Source organism: Diceros bicornis, chromosome 4 (genome assembly GCF_020826845.1).
Source record: "Diceros bicornis minor isolate mBicDic1 chromosome 4, mDicBic1.mat.cur, whole genome shotgun sequence".
Lineage (NCBI taxonomy): Eukaryota > Metazoa > Chordata > Mammalia > Perissodactyla > Rhinocerotidae > Diceros > Diceros bicornis.
This window is the reverse complement of record NC_080743.1, coordinates 55,488,723-55,507,965: the sequence shown is the minus strand read 5'-3', so window position 1 is coordinate 55,507,965 and position 19,243 is coordinate 55,488,723. Positions and strand designations below refer to the sequence as shown.

The window sequence follows — 19,243 nt, the reverse complement described above, 5'->3', positions numbered from 1 at the left end:
CAACTTAAAAAGACAGAAGCTGGGCAAGCACTCCCACTACTATGCTGGCTTTCCAACAAACAGACATGGTAGTGCTATTCGGCATGGAGAGGAAAGCTGTTTCTAGGTAAGTCAATTATCCTCCCATGGGAAAAGAGTAGCTAATATGTCCCTGGCAAGTCAGAGACAGGAATATTTATTGTAAAAGGAGAGCTAAAGGGATAGATGGGCAAGCCTGGAAGAGGGGAGTTAAAATTAAATGCTAATACTCTAAATCAGTGAATCAAATACTGTCCAGTCCTCATTAGTACCTGAAACCTTACAGGAGCAAAAAACATTTCCAGCTCCTCCCTCACCAACACTTCACTGACTCTTAGTTCCACAGGGTAATACTTTTCACAGAACACAGTGACCCATTTGTTTTTCCTCCATGAAAAAGGGGAACATGTTTCCAGCTCTATCCCAATGTGGAGTATGACTCATCTCATAAGTTTTTCACAAAGAGCCAGACAGATGCCATATTTTACCCTGGTGCTTCTGAGAACTGACTCAGCTTTCCACAGAGGCATATGTCATGGTTAGGGAGGTGATGGGGTGAGGAAGCTAGGAGACAGGCAAAATCAAGGAAATAAACCACCATTTGAAAGCTAATGAGGTTAAGCAGTCAGATTGCAACTCGTTTTTTCTTCAGGAAGAATTCGGTGACAAACCCATCTAAAAGAGAAATGTAACTGGTCATTCTGCATCCACTCTGCCCCATAAGTTGGGATCCATCCATATGCTCCTCACCTGTAAGACTGCAGAATGTCAATGATCCCAATATAAAGCAGCAGCCTTTCCCCTTTACTATTCCGGGCAGGGATGCCACCCATACTGGGGACGACAAGAAGAAAAGAGTAAGAAGATCTTTTGGCTAGCAGGTAAAGGCTTCTCCCAAACTTGAGTCAAAATCAGGGTATGGAACTGAGACCTAAACATAACTGTCTCATCTTCCATAAACTGGGGAAGAGTGAGAGCCTTCCTCCAACCCCAAGAACTACTCTGGAATATGTATTATAACTTCTTTCTCTCCAAATCTCATTTGCCTGCCTTTCCCACCCCAACTCCACCAAAGATAATCTAAAATCACCCCTACTCAGCAATTTTGGGAATGCTCCCTCAATTAACTCTAAACTTCCTGAGTACTTTCATGTTTTAATTTATGCCCACTAAGACATTCTTCTTGAGAATCATCTTGAAGGCTACCTTAAAAATTAAACCACCTAAAAGACATTTATGGTACTTTAGTAACTATACTTCCTTGATAGATCCATGATGATAAGATGCCTTCCATAAAGAAGTCTATAATAAATTGTTTCTGATGAAGTTCTAACATGATTTGCAGACATATGTCTAAGACTCTGAGTATACTTAAAAAGTCTTTTAATTTTGAATCTCTCTCCTTCCAGATGTACTACAAACCCCAAATTTAAGACACCTTTCCTTTTATATTAAGCAAGCTCATTCTACAATTCTGTAAGCATTAATGACGTTGACCTAACTGCTGAATCAAGGCTACTCCTTCCTAGCAGCTGGGTCCCTCCCTCGGGAAAAAATGTTGTGAGACTATGCTCTCCTTCCTGGTGCCCCTGAGCTTACTCACTAGTCATCGGTCTCCATGGTGCCACCTCGCCGAGCCTCGCCCTGGATAGATTCCATGGCTGTGGAATAGAGAGCCTTTTGGGGGGCTGGTCTGCGAGTGTCAACTGAGTGTTGTGCTTCATTGCCTAAGGGCTCTCGTTGTGCATGATCTATGTTATGGATTGACATCAAGAGGCTATAGTCCATTATCTTGAAGCTCTGCAGCACCTAACGGAAGGAAAAAACATGATGTGAGTCTGGGAGGCATGAGGAGTTTTTTCAGGATCTCACAGCTTTCCTGATCCAATTATCCTCCAGGGCTAACCACAGGATTATCCTTTGCTCCTCCTACTCCTTGAAGAATACATTAACCGTCTCTGGTCGCTCTTCATTTATATTCCCCTCAGCTTTCTTTAAGGAAATACAAATGAGGCCACTGCCTAAGCCACAAGACCCTCTTTGTTCTTTCCTTATATCTCTTCATGAAAAGAGCATTATATTCTCAAGGGAACAAAGAACACATATGTGTGCTGTGAAGACCCACAAGGAGGGTCTGGTAAAAGTACACTTTGTGATAGAGCAGATCTGTTGTAAGACCTTACATGACCAGCTTCAATTCAGTTCAATATTTACTGAATCCCTACCATCTGTAGGCACTGTGCCTGCTTATAGGGATATAAAGATACTTAAGAGAGTTTCTGTCCTCAAGAATACTGTAATTTAGGAAGGGAAACAAATGTAAAAATAAATACAATACAGTCTAATATGTGCAACAACAGAAGTGCTTACATGATTGAGAAGTAGTATAGAGGAGGTCAGGAAGTAATACATAAATAGGTTTATGGAGGATAAATTAGAGAGAAATTAAGTCTAAGTAAATAAAGGAAGGAAAGACTATTGCAAGGCCTAGAGGCATGAAACAGCATGTTACGTGCAGGGAGGTATAATTTGGTACTGCTAGAACATAAAATGCAAAGGATAAGATTAGAGAAGTTGGTAGGGGCAAGACAATGACAGGCCTGACGATGACAGGTGTCATATTAAGAAGCCTAGACTGTATCCTATAGTTCTCAAACCTCTTTCCACCCCAGAATAGGGTAGGAAAGGGAATACTCCCACTAGTTCCAGTAGCTCACTTTGGTGATGCAGCTCAACCAAGGGTGTTTTGCTGGGTGGGTGAAGTAAGGGATGAAGAGAGCACAGGACCGATTCTTATGTATAGTTTGAAAAAAACTCTCTGCTCCACCAAGTCTCTAGTCCTTACAACCAAATTAAAATAGGCATTATCCTGGAAGCAGATGCAGAGTAGGCAAAGGAGGGCAAGGAGGGACAACACTACAGATTGAGTAGAACAAGATAATCTTACAAAAAAAAAAAATCAGAAATGTAGAAAAATCAGTAGGGAAAGGTGTCACAAAACCCAAAAGATATGTTAAGAAATTGGAAATAGTCAACTGTCAAATGCTGAGAAAATTCAAGGCAAGACTGAGAAGTACTCTATTTAGCATCTAGGTTGTCACTGGGGAGAGCAGTTCAATTTAATGGTGGGAGCAAAAGCCAGGAGACAGTGGGTTGAGGCAGGAATAGGAGAAGAGAAAGGAAAAGGAGAGAAGGAAGCATCATTAGAAGGATATGTTGAAAAAAATTCTCCTAACCTTAAAATAGAAGAGGTAAGCCTGTTTGTATGTCGAGAGAAAACAATCAGTAGAGACTGAAGCCAGAGGAGGGAAAGGAAGCAAGCTATGAAGTAGGATCCTCAAGAAATAGGAGGAAATAAATGTAGAGCACAAAGGGGACTGACCTGGAATAAGCCACCAAGTTGGAAAAAAAGCAGATTAAGGATGGTTAAGTGTAGGTATTTATAAATTGGTGATGGGGGCAGGACAAAGGGATGGAACAGAATAGAAAGTTGAGGTAGTTTGGTGAGAAACAAGGCTGGGGGATGGGAATGAGAAAATGATTTGAGGAGAGTGCCAACCATCTGAAATCTCTGCTGAGAGGAACAGGAAATGGACTGATGAGCAATACTGAGGGCCGAAATGGCGGTGGATATCATAAGTCTGCAGAGATGCTGGTGTGCACAGTTGTGTGATTTTCCTCAGCAACACTCAGCTTCCAAGACAAATTTGGATTTGGCAGGCAGGACCAAGATCTGAGGAATGATACTGCTGGTATAAAAATACGGAGAATGTATGATTATGAGGCCCAGGATAGGTAGAGAAGGAAATGAAGCCAGGCTGGGGAGGATAAACAGGGAGAAAGTAAAAATGTAAGGATATAGCAATGATCTAATGTAAGGGTTATTTGAAATGAAGTCTGGGACATATGGAGCTAAGGAACAGAGTCCCATCTCTCATAGATTTGATGCCTATGAACAACCAAGCTGTTTTAGTGATTGTGATTTTTGGTGTCTCAGAAACTCACCAAACAGTCGCGCTGCAGGGTCTTACACAGAGCATTGTACATGTCGGCATCCAAAAAGAGGCCATCAGGGATGTCTTGTAAGAAGTCCAGGTCTTTAAAGGTGGGGAGAGGCTTCTCTCGCTCTTTTTGGGAAGCCCGCCGTTTGTAGGTTGAGCCCTTGAGGTCATATTTGAGATGCATCTTGACCGACCGTGGTAAGAGATTGTTCATCACCACAATTCGAATGTTCTTACCACCTGCCTGTACACAGTACAGTCCATAGAATTTAGGGAGCAAAGTCCGAGGATTCTGGTTGAGGTTCTGAGGGTACAAAAGTAAAAAGAAGTAGAATAGCAAACTGGTTGATTTTTCAGTGAAACTCAAGGGCAAAAGTTGCCACTCATGTCTGCTACATGGGATTCAGGTACCATCTGTCTGCCTATAAGCCCACATCACATGTGTTTAAAATTTCTCAATGCATCTATCTCAATGATGGGCTCACCACCAAGCAGAGTCATAGACCCTCCAATATAGTAATTAGTCATGATACTGAACATATGATGGATATAGTCTTTCAGAGAGGTTAAGAGAAGATAGCATTGAAAAAGTCTTAACCTTTAGCCCTCAGTATACAACATTCTTGCAGGTATGATGGGAAGCAAAGGAGAGTTCTCTCACTTCTCCAGAACCTCCAAGAGCAATCAGTCCGAGTATGACTGAATAGAGTACTATCAAGGGAAGTTGTTTAAACAACCTCATTCCCCAATCTAGGAGATGGACTAAGAATGGAAAACAAAATCATCATTTAATTCTGCCTTTGGGTAGGATAGCCTAAGCCAAATAACACTTAAGATAGGACAGATAAACAAAACCCCTTTTAGCCATAAAGAGGCAAAAGAGATGGGGCAAAACACACAAAAACAAACTATGTTCTTTTTTTTTTTTTTTTTTTGGCGAGAAGATCAGCCCTGTGCTAACAACTGCCAATCCTCCTCTTTTTTTGGCTGAGGAAGACTGGCCCTGGGCTAACATCTGTGCCCATCTTCCTCCACTTTACATGGGACACCGCCACAGCATGGCCTGCCAAGCATTGCATCAGTGCGCGCCCAGGATCCGAACCGGCGAACCCCGGGCCGCCGCAGTGGAGTGCAAGCACTTAACTTCTTGCGCCACCGGCTGGCCCAAACTATGTTCTTAAGACAGAAGCACTGGCATTGTTGTGCCCCACTGAAGACAGCCTCCCCAGCCTTGTCTAGGAGTGGAGTAGGCAGCACACGCAACCAGCGCTCCTCTTCCCCTCACCATGTAGTATCCTGGAAGCAGCTTCTGCAGAAACTCCGCCTCTTTATGTTGGACCGTTTTAATGATGAATTCGTCGTCGCTGGACACGTAGAAGAGGGAACCACTAGCCCCAGAGCTGCAGAGTTCAATCAGCGGCTCACTGCAGAGGGAGTACTGGGGCCCAGAGAGAAGAGAACAAGAAGTTCAGAGATACCACGGTCTGCTCAATCAGAAATCAAGTACAGATGCAACTCTAAAGAAAAACTAGAGCAAGACTGTGGGGACAGAGCATCTTCCTTTGGGAGTATCCCTCAGATACTAGACTCATAGGCTCCTGAGATCCAGAAGCTTACCAAGTAATCATCAGGTCGGATACCAAATAACTCCCGAAAATAGCGGAAGGCAACAGGTGCATAAGTCTTGAACCGAAAGTCATTGTAGTGATGAGCAGGGGTCAGGTTGCTTCCTTCACTGTGGGGTTAAATAGAAGAAGCCATAACTTACCAGTCCCTGTCACCCAGGGAGTCCACCCTGGGAAGACATTCAGAGTCACCCAGAAGCAGGTCAATACATCCCTCCTGAGAGAACCAGAGGGATTAGATGAGTCAGTTACTTAGTGGAGCAAAAGCACAATATGGGGATTAAGACACGGGCACAGAGAATCACACTGCCTCCTACCCAATGCATTGAATTGTTTAGGGCTCACTCCACAGGCCAGAGGCTCATGGAAGCATCCAAAGGACAGCATCTGCTCTCCAAATTCCCCAGTCCCACATCACCTTGATTACGACCAGGTTAAGGATTGGTCTAATGCCTAAATTAGACCTGAACCCCTAAAACTGGTTCATATGAAAAAGCTGTATTTCCCAGGATGTTCTCCTGAACATTAACCTCTGTACCTGGGGAAGAAGATGCTCTCCACCACGTAGAAGTCTTGCATGAGGACATCACGCTCTGGTTTGGTACTCAGACTCCCCACAGTGTGAGTAATGCCTAACTGGATGGCACCTTTCAAGGCTGATGAGGTCGTCTGAGAAACAAGAGAATGAGAGGAAAGTTTCTACTATTAAATCTGATCACAGCAATAAGTCAAGAGGGAAGAGCCAGAAGGAGCACTCAAAAGCAAACGCCCTTCTAGTAGTTCAGACTAAACTGGGGCAATCCAGTTTCCCCATCTCCATGCTTTACATGGCAGTTAAGCCCGGCAAAGATTGGAAGGGCATGAAGATACACAGTAGCAAAGGTAGGACTATCCAAACCAGCCTCAGCTAGGCAGGTATTCCCTCCTATCTATATCTATATTTGGAAAACACATTATATTGAGAGAACAACCTTAGGTCTCAGTCCAAACGTTCCTGCCCTCAGACTATCTGGGGCCCTCCAAACATTTTATTCATCTAATATAGACTATGACTAAAATTAATTGACATTCTGATTGACTACCTAGCTACAGAAGCTTCAGATCTCTAAGGCAGGGCCTGACTGGGTGTGCTAAGAACAACAGAGAGGCAAAAAAAGCTCCTAACTGAGGAAAGCCTGAAAGACTCAAATTATTTCTGAGAGAAGTATTTAGATTTAAAATTATCCTACTATGGTCAAAACACGAATACAATGGGGCTGGCCCAGTGGCACAAGCGGTTAAGGGCGCGTGACCCACAGCAGCAGCCCGGGGTTCGCTGGTTTGGATCCTGGGCGTGCACCGACGCATCGCTTGTTAAGCCATGCTGTGGCGGCGTCCCATATAAAGTAGAGGAAGATGGGCACGGATGTTAGCCCAGGGCCAGTCTTCCTCAGCAAAAAAGAGGAAGATGGGCATTGGATGTTAGCTCAGGGCTGGTGCTCCTCACAAAAAAAAAAAAAAAAAAAAACCACACAAATACAAGTGCCCCAATCTCACAGTCCAGGATTCCAATTCCATGGGAAAATATCATATCATCTAGATCTATGCTCTCCAATACAGCAGCCACTAGCCACACATGGCTATTTAAGTTAATTAACTTAAATTAAATAAAAAATTCATTGCTTCAAGTCTTACTAGCTACATTCTAGTATGACTAGTGGTTACCATATCGAACCACACAGATATAGCACATTTCAATCATTGTAGAAAGTTCTATTGGACAGTTTTGTTCTAAATGATTTCCCTCATCCCCAACCCTCACCAGATATTACCTGTATTTCTACTTAGTCCTCATTGGGCATTAAAATTATAACTAGTTTTTTTTTAAATGTTTGCCTTTCCAATTAGACTAGAAACTAACCTTTTTGTCTCGATATTCAGCACATAAAAAGAGCTCAATAAATGTCTGTTGAATTGACATGGGCCTCAGAGACCATTCCCAGGGAGAGTCAGATCCCTGACTGAGAATGAGTCAGTCATTACTTAGGATAATGCAATAAAGGCAGAGAACAGACACAAGAAAAATTTACATGGGCCAGAAATAGGACTCCAAGAAATCAAACCTTATATCAGACAAGGTACAGATGCTAAGTGGGAGGCTGAACACTGTCCCTTGGGAAGCCTAAGCATCTCCAAATTTGTCCACAACTGAAGAATCTGTAACACCTCAGGATGCTTCTCTCCTGTTTTCCCTTCACCAGTTCAATTTTCTCTTCTTGCTTAATATTACTATCTTCCCAATCCATTTGGTATCTACAGCTCAAAAAGCAGGTGTTCTAGGCCTTATTCACCAGCTGAAACTACAATCTTTACCAAAAAAACCACAAAACCCGACAAAGAAGAAAAGAAAAACACTCGATCTGCTGTCTACCTCTGTATCACCCGGCTGGGTGGGATTCAGCCTTCGCTTTATGTACATCTAGCACTGGAGGAAAGATAGAAAGACTTCAAGAGACATGGTTCCCTGCAGTAAGGAAAGAATGGCTTTAGGGGCTTGTTACGTGTTTTTTTGTGTGTGTGTGTGAGGAAGACTAGCCCTGAGCTAACATCCGATGCCAATCCTCCTCTTTTTCCTGAGAAAGATTGGCCCTGGGCTACCATCCGTGCCCATCTTCCTCCACTTTATATGGGACACCGCCAGAGCATGGCCTGACAAGCGATGCGTCGGTGCGCTCCCAGGATCTGAACCAGGCCGCCGAAGCAAAGCACGCACACTTAACCACTGCGCCACCAGGCCAGCCCTGATCGTTACACATCTAACAGGAAAACCCAATTTCTTCAGCACAGTGAAATAGCATTCAACACCAGATTTGTCTATTAAGAACATTGTCATTTAAACACACATATACAGACAGGAGACAATCCACCATTTGTGAAGTAAACTCCAAAGTCCAAGTTGTACGATAGCTATTGTACAAAGGTTTAGGATAGCAAGAAATGGGATAGTATGTGGAGAATAATATCAAGGGGACAGAACTATCCCTTCCTGGAATAAGATGAAAGGGTTCCACTCAGACACACCTTTTTATACGTTGTCTCTCCAGAGGAATCAACACTTCGGTGGCCTATTTTCTTGATGGGCATGCCAGAGGAACAAGGCACCTAGAAAAAGAAGAGTGAAGATTAGTATGATTCCCAAGTAATACACCATAGAGCTACCGTGATAGTACATCAAAACAAAACAAACCAAAACACTCAATACACCCTTTTTAGGTTAAGAACATTTGATAAAATCTTCAGAAGACCCACCTCATGCAAACACACAATTATAGTGTTGCTTCTCAATGAATTAATTGGCTAAAAGAACATAGAAGAAAACTCCAAAGGACACATATTTCACCTATGGTCCTCAGAAAGATGACATAGAAAATAAAGATGAGTATCATTACAGAAAAGTAGAAACAGGAGAGGTAGGAAATGGCAGCCCCACAAAAACGGATACACCTCAGCTTACAAAAGCAAGACAGGTTAGAAGTAGAGTTCCATAGACTCCTTTTTTCACCAGCTTCCTTTCAGAAATTACTACCCCTCTAATTTTCAACCCAACCTGAACACTATTTGCTCAAACTGAATTCACTAGCAGAAATAATCTAGCCACTGACAAATTCAAGTACTATAAGACCAGGAATTAAGAGGCTAAGGCAATAAGATGACTCCTCTGAGACAGGGGCCTCAGCGCCCAGAAGAGATCCCTGAGATCGTGATATGGATTTATTTTCCACCCACATGAGAACCCCTGAAATATGGAAGGAGTAAAATCAGTAGAGCAGAGCCTAGAAGGCTATTCCCCAAAGCCATGATGCCAGCACGACAGACATGAAGGTATTCTTCATGACATCAATACTCATTAAGTTAATAAGCCAGAAGGCAAAAAGACTAGTGGAAAGAGGATGTCACCATCTGAGGGCCTGATATTCAAGTTCCTCTCTTCTTGCTAAGGCCCTTAGTGCCATAAAACCCTAAGTATATAACTTCACAGATCTTGGAAGATGTTCTAAGAGAAAAGCCTAAAATCCCAGGCCAAAAGGGCCCACATTCTGAGGCCTCTTCACAAAACCCAGGAGAGAGGCAAGAAGTACAAAGAGGGTTGGGAACTACTCCATGGAAAGAAAGGCAAATGGAAGATATTCTGTACAGAAAAGAAAAAGCAGGAAATTAACAGCTTCTGTATGGTTAAAAGAAGTTCTTCAAATTCACTAAAGCTACGCAACCAGGCAGCAGAAAAAGCAAACCAAGAGAGTGGGCTTTAGTGTTGGACGGTCTGGGTTTGAATCTCAGCCTTATTAATCCCATTTATTAATTATGTGACCTTCGGCAAGCCATAGCATCTCTAATCCTCACTTTCTTCATCTGTAAAATGTAGATAACAACACACTTACCTCATAGGAGTTGTTTGCAAGATTAAATAAGAATACCTATAAAGGGCACTTAGGTACATTATTTACTCTCTGGTACATTGTATTTGGTACTTTAAAAAATACTCAATAAATATGAGCTATTATTATTTTTGTGTGTGTGAGGAAGATAAGCCCTGAGCTAACATCCGTGCTAATCCTCCTCTTTTTGCTGAGGAAAACCGGCTCTGAGCTAACATCTATTGCGAATCCTCCTCCTTTTTCTTCCCCCAAAGCCCCAGTAGATAGTTGTATGTCATAGTTGCACATCTGTCTAGTTGCTGTATGTGGGACACGGCCTCAGCATGGCCAGGGAAGCGGTGTGTCGGTGCGTGCCCGGGATCCGAACCCGGGCGGCAAGTAGCAGAGCGCGCACACTTAACTGTTAAGCCACGGGGCCGACCCTGAGCTATTATTAATATCCATAATAAACTGCAACGAAAGTAGAGTTTTATAGTCTCTAGCTTACCAAAGAGATGTAAGAACCCTACCTAGCTTCCAAGACCCAAGTAGGAGGAAAATAAAGATGTCGTTAACAGGTATCCTTCTATCCCACAATTAAAGTTCTAGAACCATTATTTATCAATATGAACCTTACCTCAGATGCCATGGGTCTCTTGATTCCAGATGCTGTTAAAAAATAAACAAAACACAACCATAAGTGTGTACATACACACTCACACAATCTCTATCAAGCACACTGAAACAATCAGGGTTTGAGTCAAACTAAAACTGACAATGAGCTCCTCCCTCTTGGTCTGTGATACCAGATCCTTCTGGATAGCGATTTTAAAAGCCCCTTCCTCTTCCTCCTCCATACTCACAGAGCCCTTACGCATATTCCATTCTTGTTCTAGTCTCTTTTCTTACTCAAGTGTTCATATTTCCTCTGGGAAATATATCTGTTCTTGATACATTTAACCATCCAAGTCAGTGTGTCTCAACTGATACCATGGCTGAAAGACGAAGGGCATAAGAGATATTTTAGACTCACTGGAGAGTCTGGGACTTGATTAATAATCTTTCCTGTAGAGCTAAAAGGGTAAGAACTTTTAGAGCATATCTAGGGTGCTTTACTCCTCTAGTAATTATTTCAGGAAAAAAGGTAAAGAGTTGGTCTATGGAGATGAGAAGGCTAAGGATGAGAAAATGCAATGTCGAAGTAATGAAGAGGCATTCTGTGCAGGCAGAAACTCATTCGGCATCCCTACGTCCTCATCTTGATTTCTGCTGTAAACTCAATATGAATTTGTTGGCGTTTACTTACTAAAGTAAGGTTTATTTACTAAATATTGAATCAGTGCAGATGTGTAATGTAAGCATGTAGCTGAATCTCGTATTATTCATGACTTTCATCCATTTAAGTTTAGGAAAGATTTCAAGAATAAGTATGTGTTTTGGGGGTTTTTTTGTTAAATTTTATTTTATTCTTTTTTCTGTGAGGAAGATTAGCCCTGAGCTAACATCCGTTACCAGTCCTCCTCTTTTTGCTGAGGAAGACTGGCCCTGAGCTAACATCCGTGTTCATCTTCCTCCACTTTATATGGGATGCCGCCACATCATGACTTGACAAGCGGAGCGTCGGTCTGCGCCCGGGGTTCCAAACTGGCAAACCCCAGGCCACCGAAGCAGAGAGTACAAACTTAACTGCTATGCTACTGGGCTGGCCCCAAGAATAAGTATGTTAAGAAAGTGACTAAAAGACTATATCTATAGAAAATCTACTTTGAAAGGTTAAATCAATTCTTAAGGGTTTGCCATCCCCATAACTTTCATCCATGATCATCTCAGAGACACATGATCACTCAGGGAGACAGACTTTCCTCTCCTTCATACTGGAGAATGTTCGCCTTTATCTTCAAAGACTACTGATATATCACTTCAATCTAGTTCTAAAGAATTCAAAGGGAATAAACATTAGCCATATTAAAGAAAATTAAAAAGAGGAGTCAAAATGGGCTGGATCTTCAATAATATAAGTTAATACCTGACTAGGAAGACCCCAATTCCAGTCCATATATAAGGTTTAACGGTGAGGCAGCAACAGAGACACATGGGATTAAGAGCAATCAGGTAAAGTGCTAACTATGATTGTTTAAGACAAATGATCAAAAGCCCTGCGAATTTCAGAATATAGTTGGGCTCAGAGGAAAGGTTATGATAGCCCCTAGTAGTACAAAGGCCACAGACTAAGTATTTCTGGTGCCAATAAGCAGAGCAGCAAAATTTCCTTCCCTATGGTGAGTCAGTATGGCAAAATACAGGTAACAGATGGTTTTCATTCCTCTTCCCAAAAAAGGAGGCGAGGGAAATGTTATCTAGCTGTTAGAAAGATGTGCTGCATAAAATGACCCAGAAAATTGGGAAAACAGCAGAGCCCAATTATCTACACCTTTCATAGGATGCTTCATCTTTAATCAGGTTGACTTCAGCTGGGTGAAAGACTAGGTAAATTAGGACTGGAATCCTAAGCTAAAGCTTCCAAGAAACAATAAGCCAAGATGACTCAGATTTATGATTAAAACTGCTACTGACTTACTGCAAAATTTAAGGCGTCCACAAACAAAAAAAACAGTCAAATCTTTTTATATCTTACAACCTTTCAGCCAAGGGTCAACATGCTGAGCTATTTAAAAACCAGAAGACCTGGGTTCAAATTCCTGTTATATTAGGTAAATTGTTTTCTATATTTAACTTAAAAAAGAGGAACCTATACTGGAATGTTTATGTAAAGATCAGATGAGATAGGCTACATCAAAGTACTTTATGGACTGTAAAGTGCTATACAAATATGTTGTCATATGTGATTTCTTTTTGTGTGTGTGTGTGTGTGTGAGGAAGATCAGCCCTGTGCTAACATCTGCCCATCCTCCTCTTTTTTTTGCTGAGGAAGACTGGCCCTGGGCTAACATTCGTGCCCATCTTTCTCCAATTTACATGGGACGCCGCCACAGCAGTGCGTCGGTGCACGCCCGGGATCTGAACCGGCCAACCCCAGGCTGCCGCAGCAGAGCAGCGGAGCATGCGCCCTTAACCGCTTGCGCCACCAGGCCGGCCCCTGTCATATGTGATTTCTAATGCAAGAGCAAAGTTGGGCCCACAGCAAGGTTTAATGTTCAATTACCTTGAACTTCATGAAATTCTAATTAGCATCTCAAAGTACTTGGCTCTTCTCAAACTCTTCAGCCTCCCCACCCCTCAAACATACCCTCTGGCAAGTGCACACACGCCACTACAGAATCAGTGATTCTCAATGAGGAAATCAGTATTCTTTCAGTTGAGAAAACAAACACTGATTCTGGACTCCCTGGTCAGTGCTTGCCCTATCTCTTTTCTTTTACTGCAGAGGAAGAGGTTTGGAAGCGATCTGGCAGAACCAAGAAAAGCCAACATCCAGTCCTAGCCTGACAGTCTCACCTAGAAAATAACCTCCTCTGTACGCAAGAAGTCACTGGACAAAGTCAAGTTATAAACAATGGAGAAAAAAAGCAGATAAGTGATTTCAAGGCAGAGAGTAGGTTTGGGGCTTTCTTACCCCCTAAAAACTTCTACTCTGCTATCTTTGCTAGTTTTATCACACAAACATGTAGCTCTAGGGCTGCTACACTCTTGCAAAGTACCAGAATAAGGGTGGGAGGACTTCAGTCAGTGGAATTTTGGGCCAATTGCTTAGCTATCTGCAATTGCAAAGCTGGGATTAATCCCAAGAACACTAGAGCTGAAACAGTTAGAAAGATATTGGGGTCTAAATAGTAATAATCAGACCAGGGAGAAGGAGAATCAGGACCCAATTACTCTCTTCCTTGCCGGCAGTTTTGCCCCTAGGTACAGACCAGAGCTCCAACCTACCAAAGAATGGAAGGGAAGAGAAAAATACCTAGAGAATTTTACCAATGTTGCTGTAACATCCAGCTTGGTCCAGAAACCCAACGAAGAGTAGAGACATTGCAGAGAACCAGGTACCATCTGCTAAGGCTTGACCACTTGGCCCAAGGCTCTGCCAATGAGAAACTGTCTGCTGAGCAAGTCCATGAGACTGAAGACTCACCAGCATTGTACCTGTTCACCTCATAATCAAGTTTTCTTTTCTATAAGTACAGAAAAAGGAGGAGGAGGAGTGGAGGGAAGTGAAAGAGGAGGAAAAGTGGGAAAAAAAAGAGAAAGAAAAGAAGACCAATTCAGCATGGCAACACCCGCTTGGTAATGCCAGCCAGCCAATGTTTAAAGGGAATGAAATTCATCCCTATGGATAAGACTAGAATATTGGTCAACAGAAAGTTTGTTTTCTAGCACCTTTGTGAAAAATACTCTCTGATAAGGATATATTGTCATCTTATAATCCATATCCATGATCTGTATATATCATCCTTTTTTGGGGTGGGGAAACTGAGTATAAAGCAGAGTTCCAATGTTAAAATTTACTTTTCTCAGAGAAAAACTTTTCTCCTTAGGAATTTGGAATCTGCCTCTTCTCATCTAAGCCAAAACTCTGAAGGACTGTTATTAAAATGCCCACATTATCATCAGTCCACACTAGGAAACGTGGCATGTGCTACAAGAGAGGACAGCACATTACCCAAGGGTGGGTATAGACGCTGACAGCTTGACTATAAATGCTACAGAGAAAGTCTTGGGCCAGCTTCTCCTCACTCGCTCAATTTTAACACAACTCAGCACCAGTTCAATGCTAAATTATTTCTGTCTCCCCATTCATTTATTCAACAACTATTTATTGATCATCTGTTATACGTCAGGAATTATGCTAGACACAGTTATATGTTCCTGACCTGGAGGAGCTTAAAATATTTCTGCTTTTTTCTTCCTCACCTGGGCATCTCCACATTCTCCTACTTCTCCCTAATGCTGACCATAAGACTAAATTGAAATGCTTATAGGTTTTCAGAAAGGTTATTTCTTTCCACTAGCCAAACAATTTATATTTGTATAGCACTTTAAAAGCTTACAAACATATCTTGTTTGGCCCTCAAAACAATACCATGGGATGTGGGAACTGTTTTAATTAAGGACTTGAGACATATTCACCAAATATAATGTGTGAAACTTGTTTGGATGCTGATTAGAAAACAAACTAAAAAGATTTCTGAGACAGGAGCCTCAGGAGGAGAAATTATATAACTACAGGCACGGCATCACTTAACGACAGGGATACATAGTGAGACATGCGCCGTTAGGCAATTTCGTTGTTTGAACATCAATAAGAGTGTAGTTATAGAAACCTAGATGGTACAGCCTACTACACACCTAGGCTATACGGTACTAAGCTTATGGGACCACAGTCATATACGTGGTCCATCATTGGCCAATACATCGTCATGCAGCGTATGACTGTATTGTTCATTTTGTCTGTTCATGTGATAAGGCTGCTGTGGTTGTTACAACTTCCTCCCTCCTTTCCCCCCAAAATAAGAGTCCTTATCTGGAGAAATATATTCTGAAGTATTTACGGCTGAAATTACATGAAGACTGGGCTTCCAGGGAGTGGAGGTGGGGAATGGAGAATAGTTGCAAGAAGATTGGCAAAATGTTGCTGTTGAAGCTAGTTGATGGGTACATGGAGGTTCATTATACTATTCTCTCTACTTCGTGTGTGTCTGAAAAATTTTATAATTATAAGTTTAGGAAAAGATACCACAGAAGAAAAGAAAGCAAGTCTAGATACTCAATCTTCATGTGAGCTGGCTTCTTTTGAGTGGTTTTCTCCGGCAAAAGTTAAGTATCAAGGATGAAGTTCTAACAGCGAAACTGTTTTTATATTATACTGACTTTCCAACTCATGCCCATAGTTTGTTTCCTTCCTGACTATGGGACTCCTATTTATTAATAGGCCCAGGACCAAGAAGCATTCTAAACAACTTAATGTTGCTTTACTTTGGAAGCAAAAAATAAAGCTATGACAAACAGGCTGCATCAGAAAAAATAATGGTTCAAACAACTTATTTCTGAGTGGGTCAACAGATGATAACAGAGGCAACAGATTTCAAGTCCTAGTTCCTCTGCGAAAAGAAGAAAAAGTAAAAGATCTAGAGAAGCAACAGTGTACTCACTCTGCAAATTTTTTTTAATTCTTGCCAGATCATGCTCAGTCTGGCTGAAATCTATACCTGTTAATGAAAGTTGACTTTTAAATAGAACAAGTTGAGAACTTAGCTCCTTCAGCCACAAATAAAGCTATTTGCCCATTTTCAAGCTAACAAATCAATAACCATTTATATTATTAAAAAATTATTCAGAAAGGGGCTTTGAGATATTTAGTCTAATTTTTTTTTTTCCTGGTGAGGAATTGGCCCTGTGCTAACATCTATTGCCAATCTTCCTCTTTTTGCTTGAGGAAGATGGTTTCTGAGCTAACATCTGTACCAATCTTCCTCTACTTTGTATATGGGACGCCGCCACAGCACGGCTTGATGAGCGGTGTGTAGGTCCGTGCCCAGGAGGAGAACTCGTGAACCCCGGGCCACTGAAGCCAAACACGCGAACTTAACCACTATGCCACCGGGCTGGCCCCTCTAATCCTCTTTTTATAAGAACACAGAGCATAAGGGATGTGTTCAAAATCACAAAGCAAAGGTGGTAACAGAGCCAAAATTCCTAAACTCACATTCCTAACCCCCAATTCAACTCTCTTCTAAACCATCTTTCGCTTTCAATTTCCTGGCCACCTAGAGCCTAGGTGGGAAAAGAAAGCACCAAGGGAACAAGAATGCTCTAACAAACTAAATAAATCTCTGAATTGCAAATGGACAATAAGAGCACGTATTTTCTTCCCTTGAGGTACCCTCTTCCCTTGGGACAAGGAAATCTATTTTTCATTTTCACTGATAGAGGACTAAGAACAGAGTCCTCCTTCTTCAGTTCCTCTCAATGAAGTTAACAATAATGACACTCTATTCTTTTGGCAATAGTCACCAATATCACTGGCAAAAATAACAGAAAAGTACCTTCCACTTCTTTTAATGAGATTCCTTATTCTGAACCAGACAATGCCAGTATTCTAGAGGAGCAAAAATTGTCTTTCAAGTCTGACAGTTGAAAGAGCAATTTCACAGTTGTACAGATGTTAAGGTAGTAGCAGAAAGTACCTTTTTGTCTCTGTAATAAGACATCAACAACTTTAACAGAGAAAAAAAAAGAGCTCCATTCATCTTGGATTAGAGTTTTCTTTTTGGTGTATGCAGGACCATGACTTGCTCTGCTTAAAAGCATAAGGTTTACGATTACTGAATTTGCGATGGACAAAAAAGAGGGCATCTGATAGGCAAACTCTTTTGTTGTTTTGTTTTAGGATCTTGGAATTGACTGCAGAATCAGTTACCAATCCTTGGAATAAGCCCACATTAACTTCTAAAAATATTTTCTAAAAGAATGATCAATAACTCCACATATTATGCATGGAGGAGTTCAGAATTTTGTTGCTTTTTTAGGAGAGCTAAGGTCAGAAGGGGAAGTTCCTTTCTGTACTATTGTCTTCTTCACCAAGGACTCCTGGTTCAGTTAGTACCCACTGAACAATAAATATTTAATCTGCTTTAAAGTCAAGTTAGTTCACATACAGACTCAGATTAGTGAGGGGAGCAATAACAGCATAGTGGGTAGGAATGTGGATTCTGAAATCAGAACACCTACGTTTGCTAGGTTTGAATACTAGATCTACCATTTACTAACTAGGTAACCTTGGACAAGTTGGTTAAAACTCTCTAGGCCGTGGTTACCTCAATCTATAAAATGGAGAAATAATAACATGTAATTCATAGGGTTGTTATGAGAATTAAATAAGTTACGTAGAGCACTTAACATAGAACAATGCTCTATAAATACTAGCAATTATTATTATCACTGCGAATTATGAAACCCCATCTACAGGATGGGAAGGGTCAGGGGAAATGAGAGGTGCAGCAGAAAGGGAAAACAAAAAGAGTTGAGACTCGTTTATTGAAACAAAAAGAAATGAAGGTATGGGAGGATTTCGAGGGAGACAAAAGGAAGTCGACTGATTCACATTATACTGTGGAACTGTGAGAAAAGATACTTCCACGTTAAGATAGTATCTTTTTTGGAGAAGGCAGAGAGAAATGGGAGCTGAAGTTGAACAATGCTTAAGATATCCACTGCCTTCCGAGAAGACCATGCACTACCACTTCAAAAAGTCTGCAATTGTTATGGGGAAGAGGAGTTGCTGCTAGTTACTGCAGGGAGCTCATGCTTCTTCAGCACAGATACACATCAGATCTACCTCTCTTACGGTTGACCCCACAGCACAGAAAGTTGAAACCTAAATGAGGAAAAACAGAAAGTTATCACTTACTTCTGGGGTTCTACTTGCTTACAGCAAAATAAGCTTTTTTTTTTAAACTCTAAAGTTTAAAATTATGAACAGGAGCTGGCATGATCCCCAGGACCATACTGTGAAATGTGAGATGATTTTTTGCAGTGCTAGGTAAATGTCCAAAAAACAAGAGAAGGAGAAGTTCTGGCAGAAAAATTCCAGGAGTGGTCACAAAACTTGTAACCCAAATCATTTCACTCTGGAGGGATTTCAGATTGGCAAAAAATTTTCAGGCACAATGCTCCTTTGCATACAGGCTTCTATCTTTTTAAAAAAGAATGTGTGTACATTTTATTTGAGGGTCTTCGACTAGCAAAAAGCCTTAAAAACAAATATGTACAATGTGACCCAGAAGTGGGACTTGATCCTAAGGAAATAATTAGTCAAGTGGACAAAGATGCATATACAAAGATATTTACTGCAGCATTGTATATAATAACTATAATTGGATAGATACTATAACTGGAAAGAATCTAAACAACAGGGGATTGGTGATATAAATTGTGGTGTAGTCATAAAATGGAATAGTGTATAACCATTGTTTTTACGATATTTATGGACAGAATGTCACAATAAATTGTTGAGTGGAAATAAACTGAAAAATTATATAGTACAATTATTTTTGTAAAACACTCATCTATAAATTCACATGTACTTATACACACAGATAAGGTCCAAAAGATTATATACCAAAATGTTAAAATATGACTATCTTGAATAGTGGGATTAGGTTGATTTTTAACTTTAAATTTCTATTTTTCCTTATCTATATAAATGTTCTATAACAAATAATTACATAAATAATTTAACAATTAAAGAAAA

The 19,243-nt window shown here is 41.1% G+C and overlaps 1 protein-coding gene across 6 annotated transcripts in view; it reads right to left on the bottom strand.

The window, feature by feature from the left end:
- PIP5K1A (phosphatidylinositol-4-phosphate 5-kinase type 1 alpha) overlaps positions 1–19,243 on the bottom strand; it is a 35,431-nt gene that overhangs the window by 7,466 nt on the left and 8,722 nt on the right. For all 6 annotated transcript variants that reach the window (XM_058539125.1, XM_058539123.1, XM_058539128.1 and 3 more), the window contains exons 2-9: positions 10,676–10,707; positions 8,705–8,785; positions 6,183–6,313; positions 5,637–5,754; positions 5,305–5,457; positions 4,024–4,323; positions 1,622–1,827; positions 769–852 (exon numbers count right to left, since the gene is read on the bottom strand). In XM_058539125.1, the coding sequence (XP_058395108.1) occupies positions 769–852; positions 1,622–1,827; positions 4,024–4,323; positions 5,305–5,457; positions 5,637–5,754; positions 6,183–6,313; positions 8,705–8,785; positions 10,676–10,707 (1,105 nt within the window). The remainder of the gene's footprint in view (positions 1–768; positions 853–1,621; positions 1,828–4,023; positions 4,324–5,304; positions 5,458–5,636; positions 5,755–6,182; positions 6,314–8,704; positions 8,786–10,675; positions 10,708–19,243) is intronic.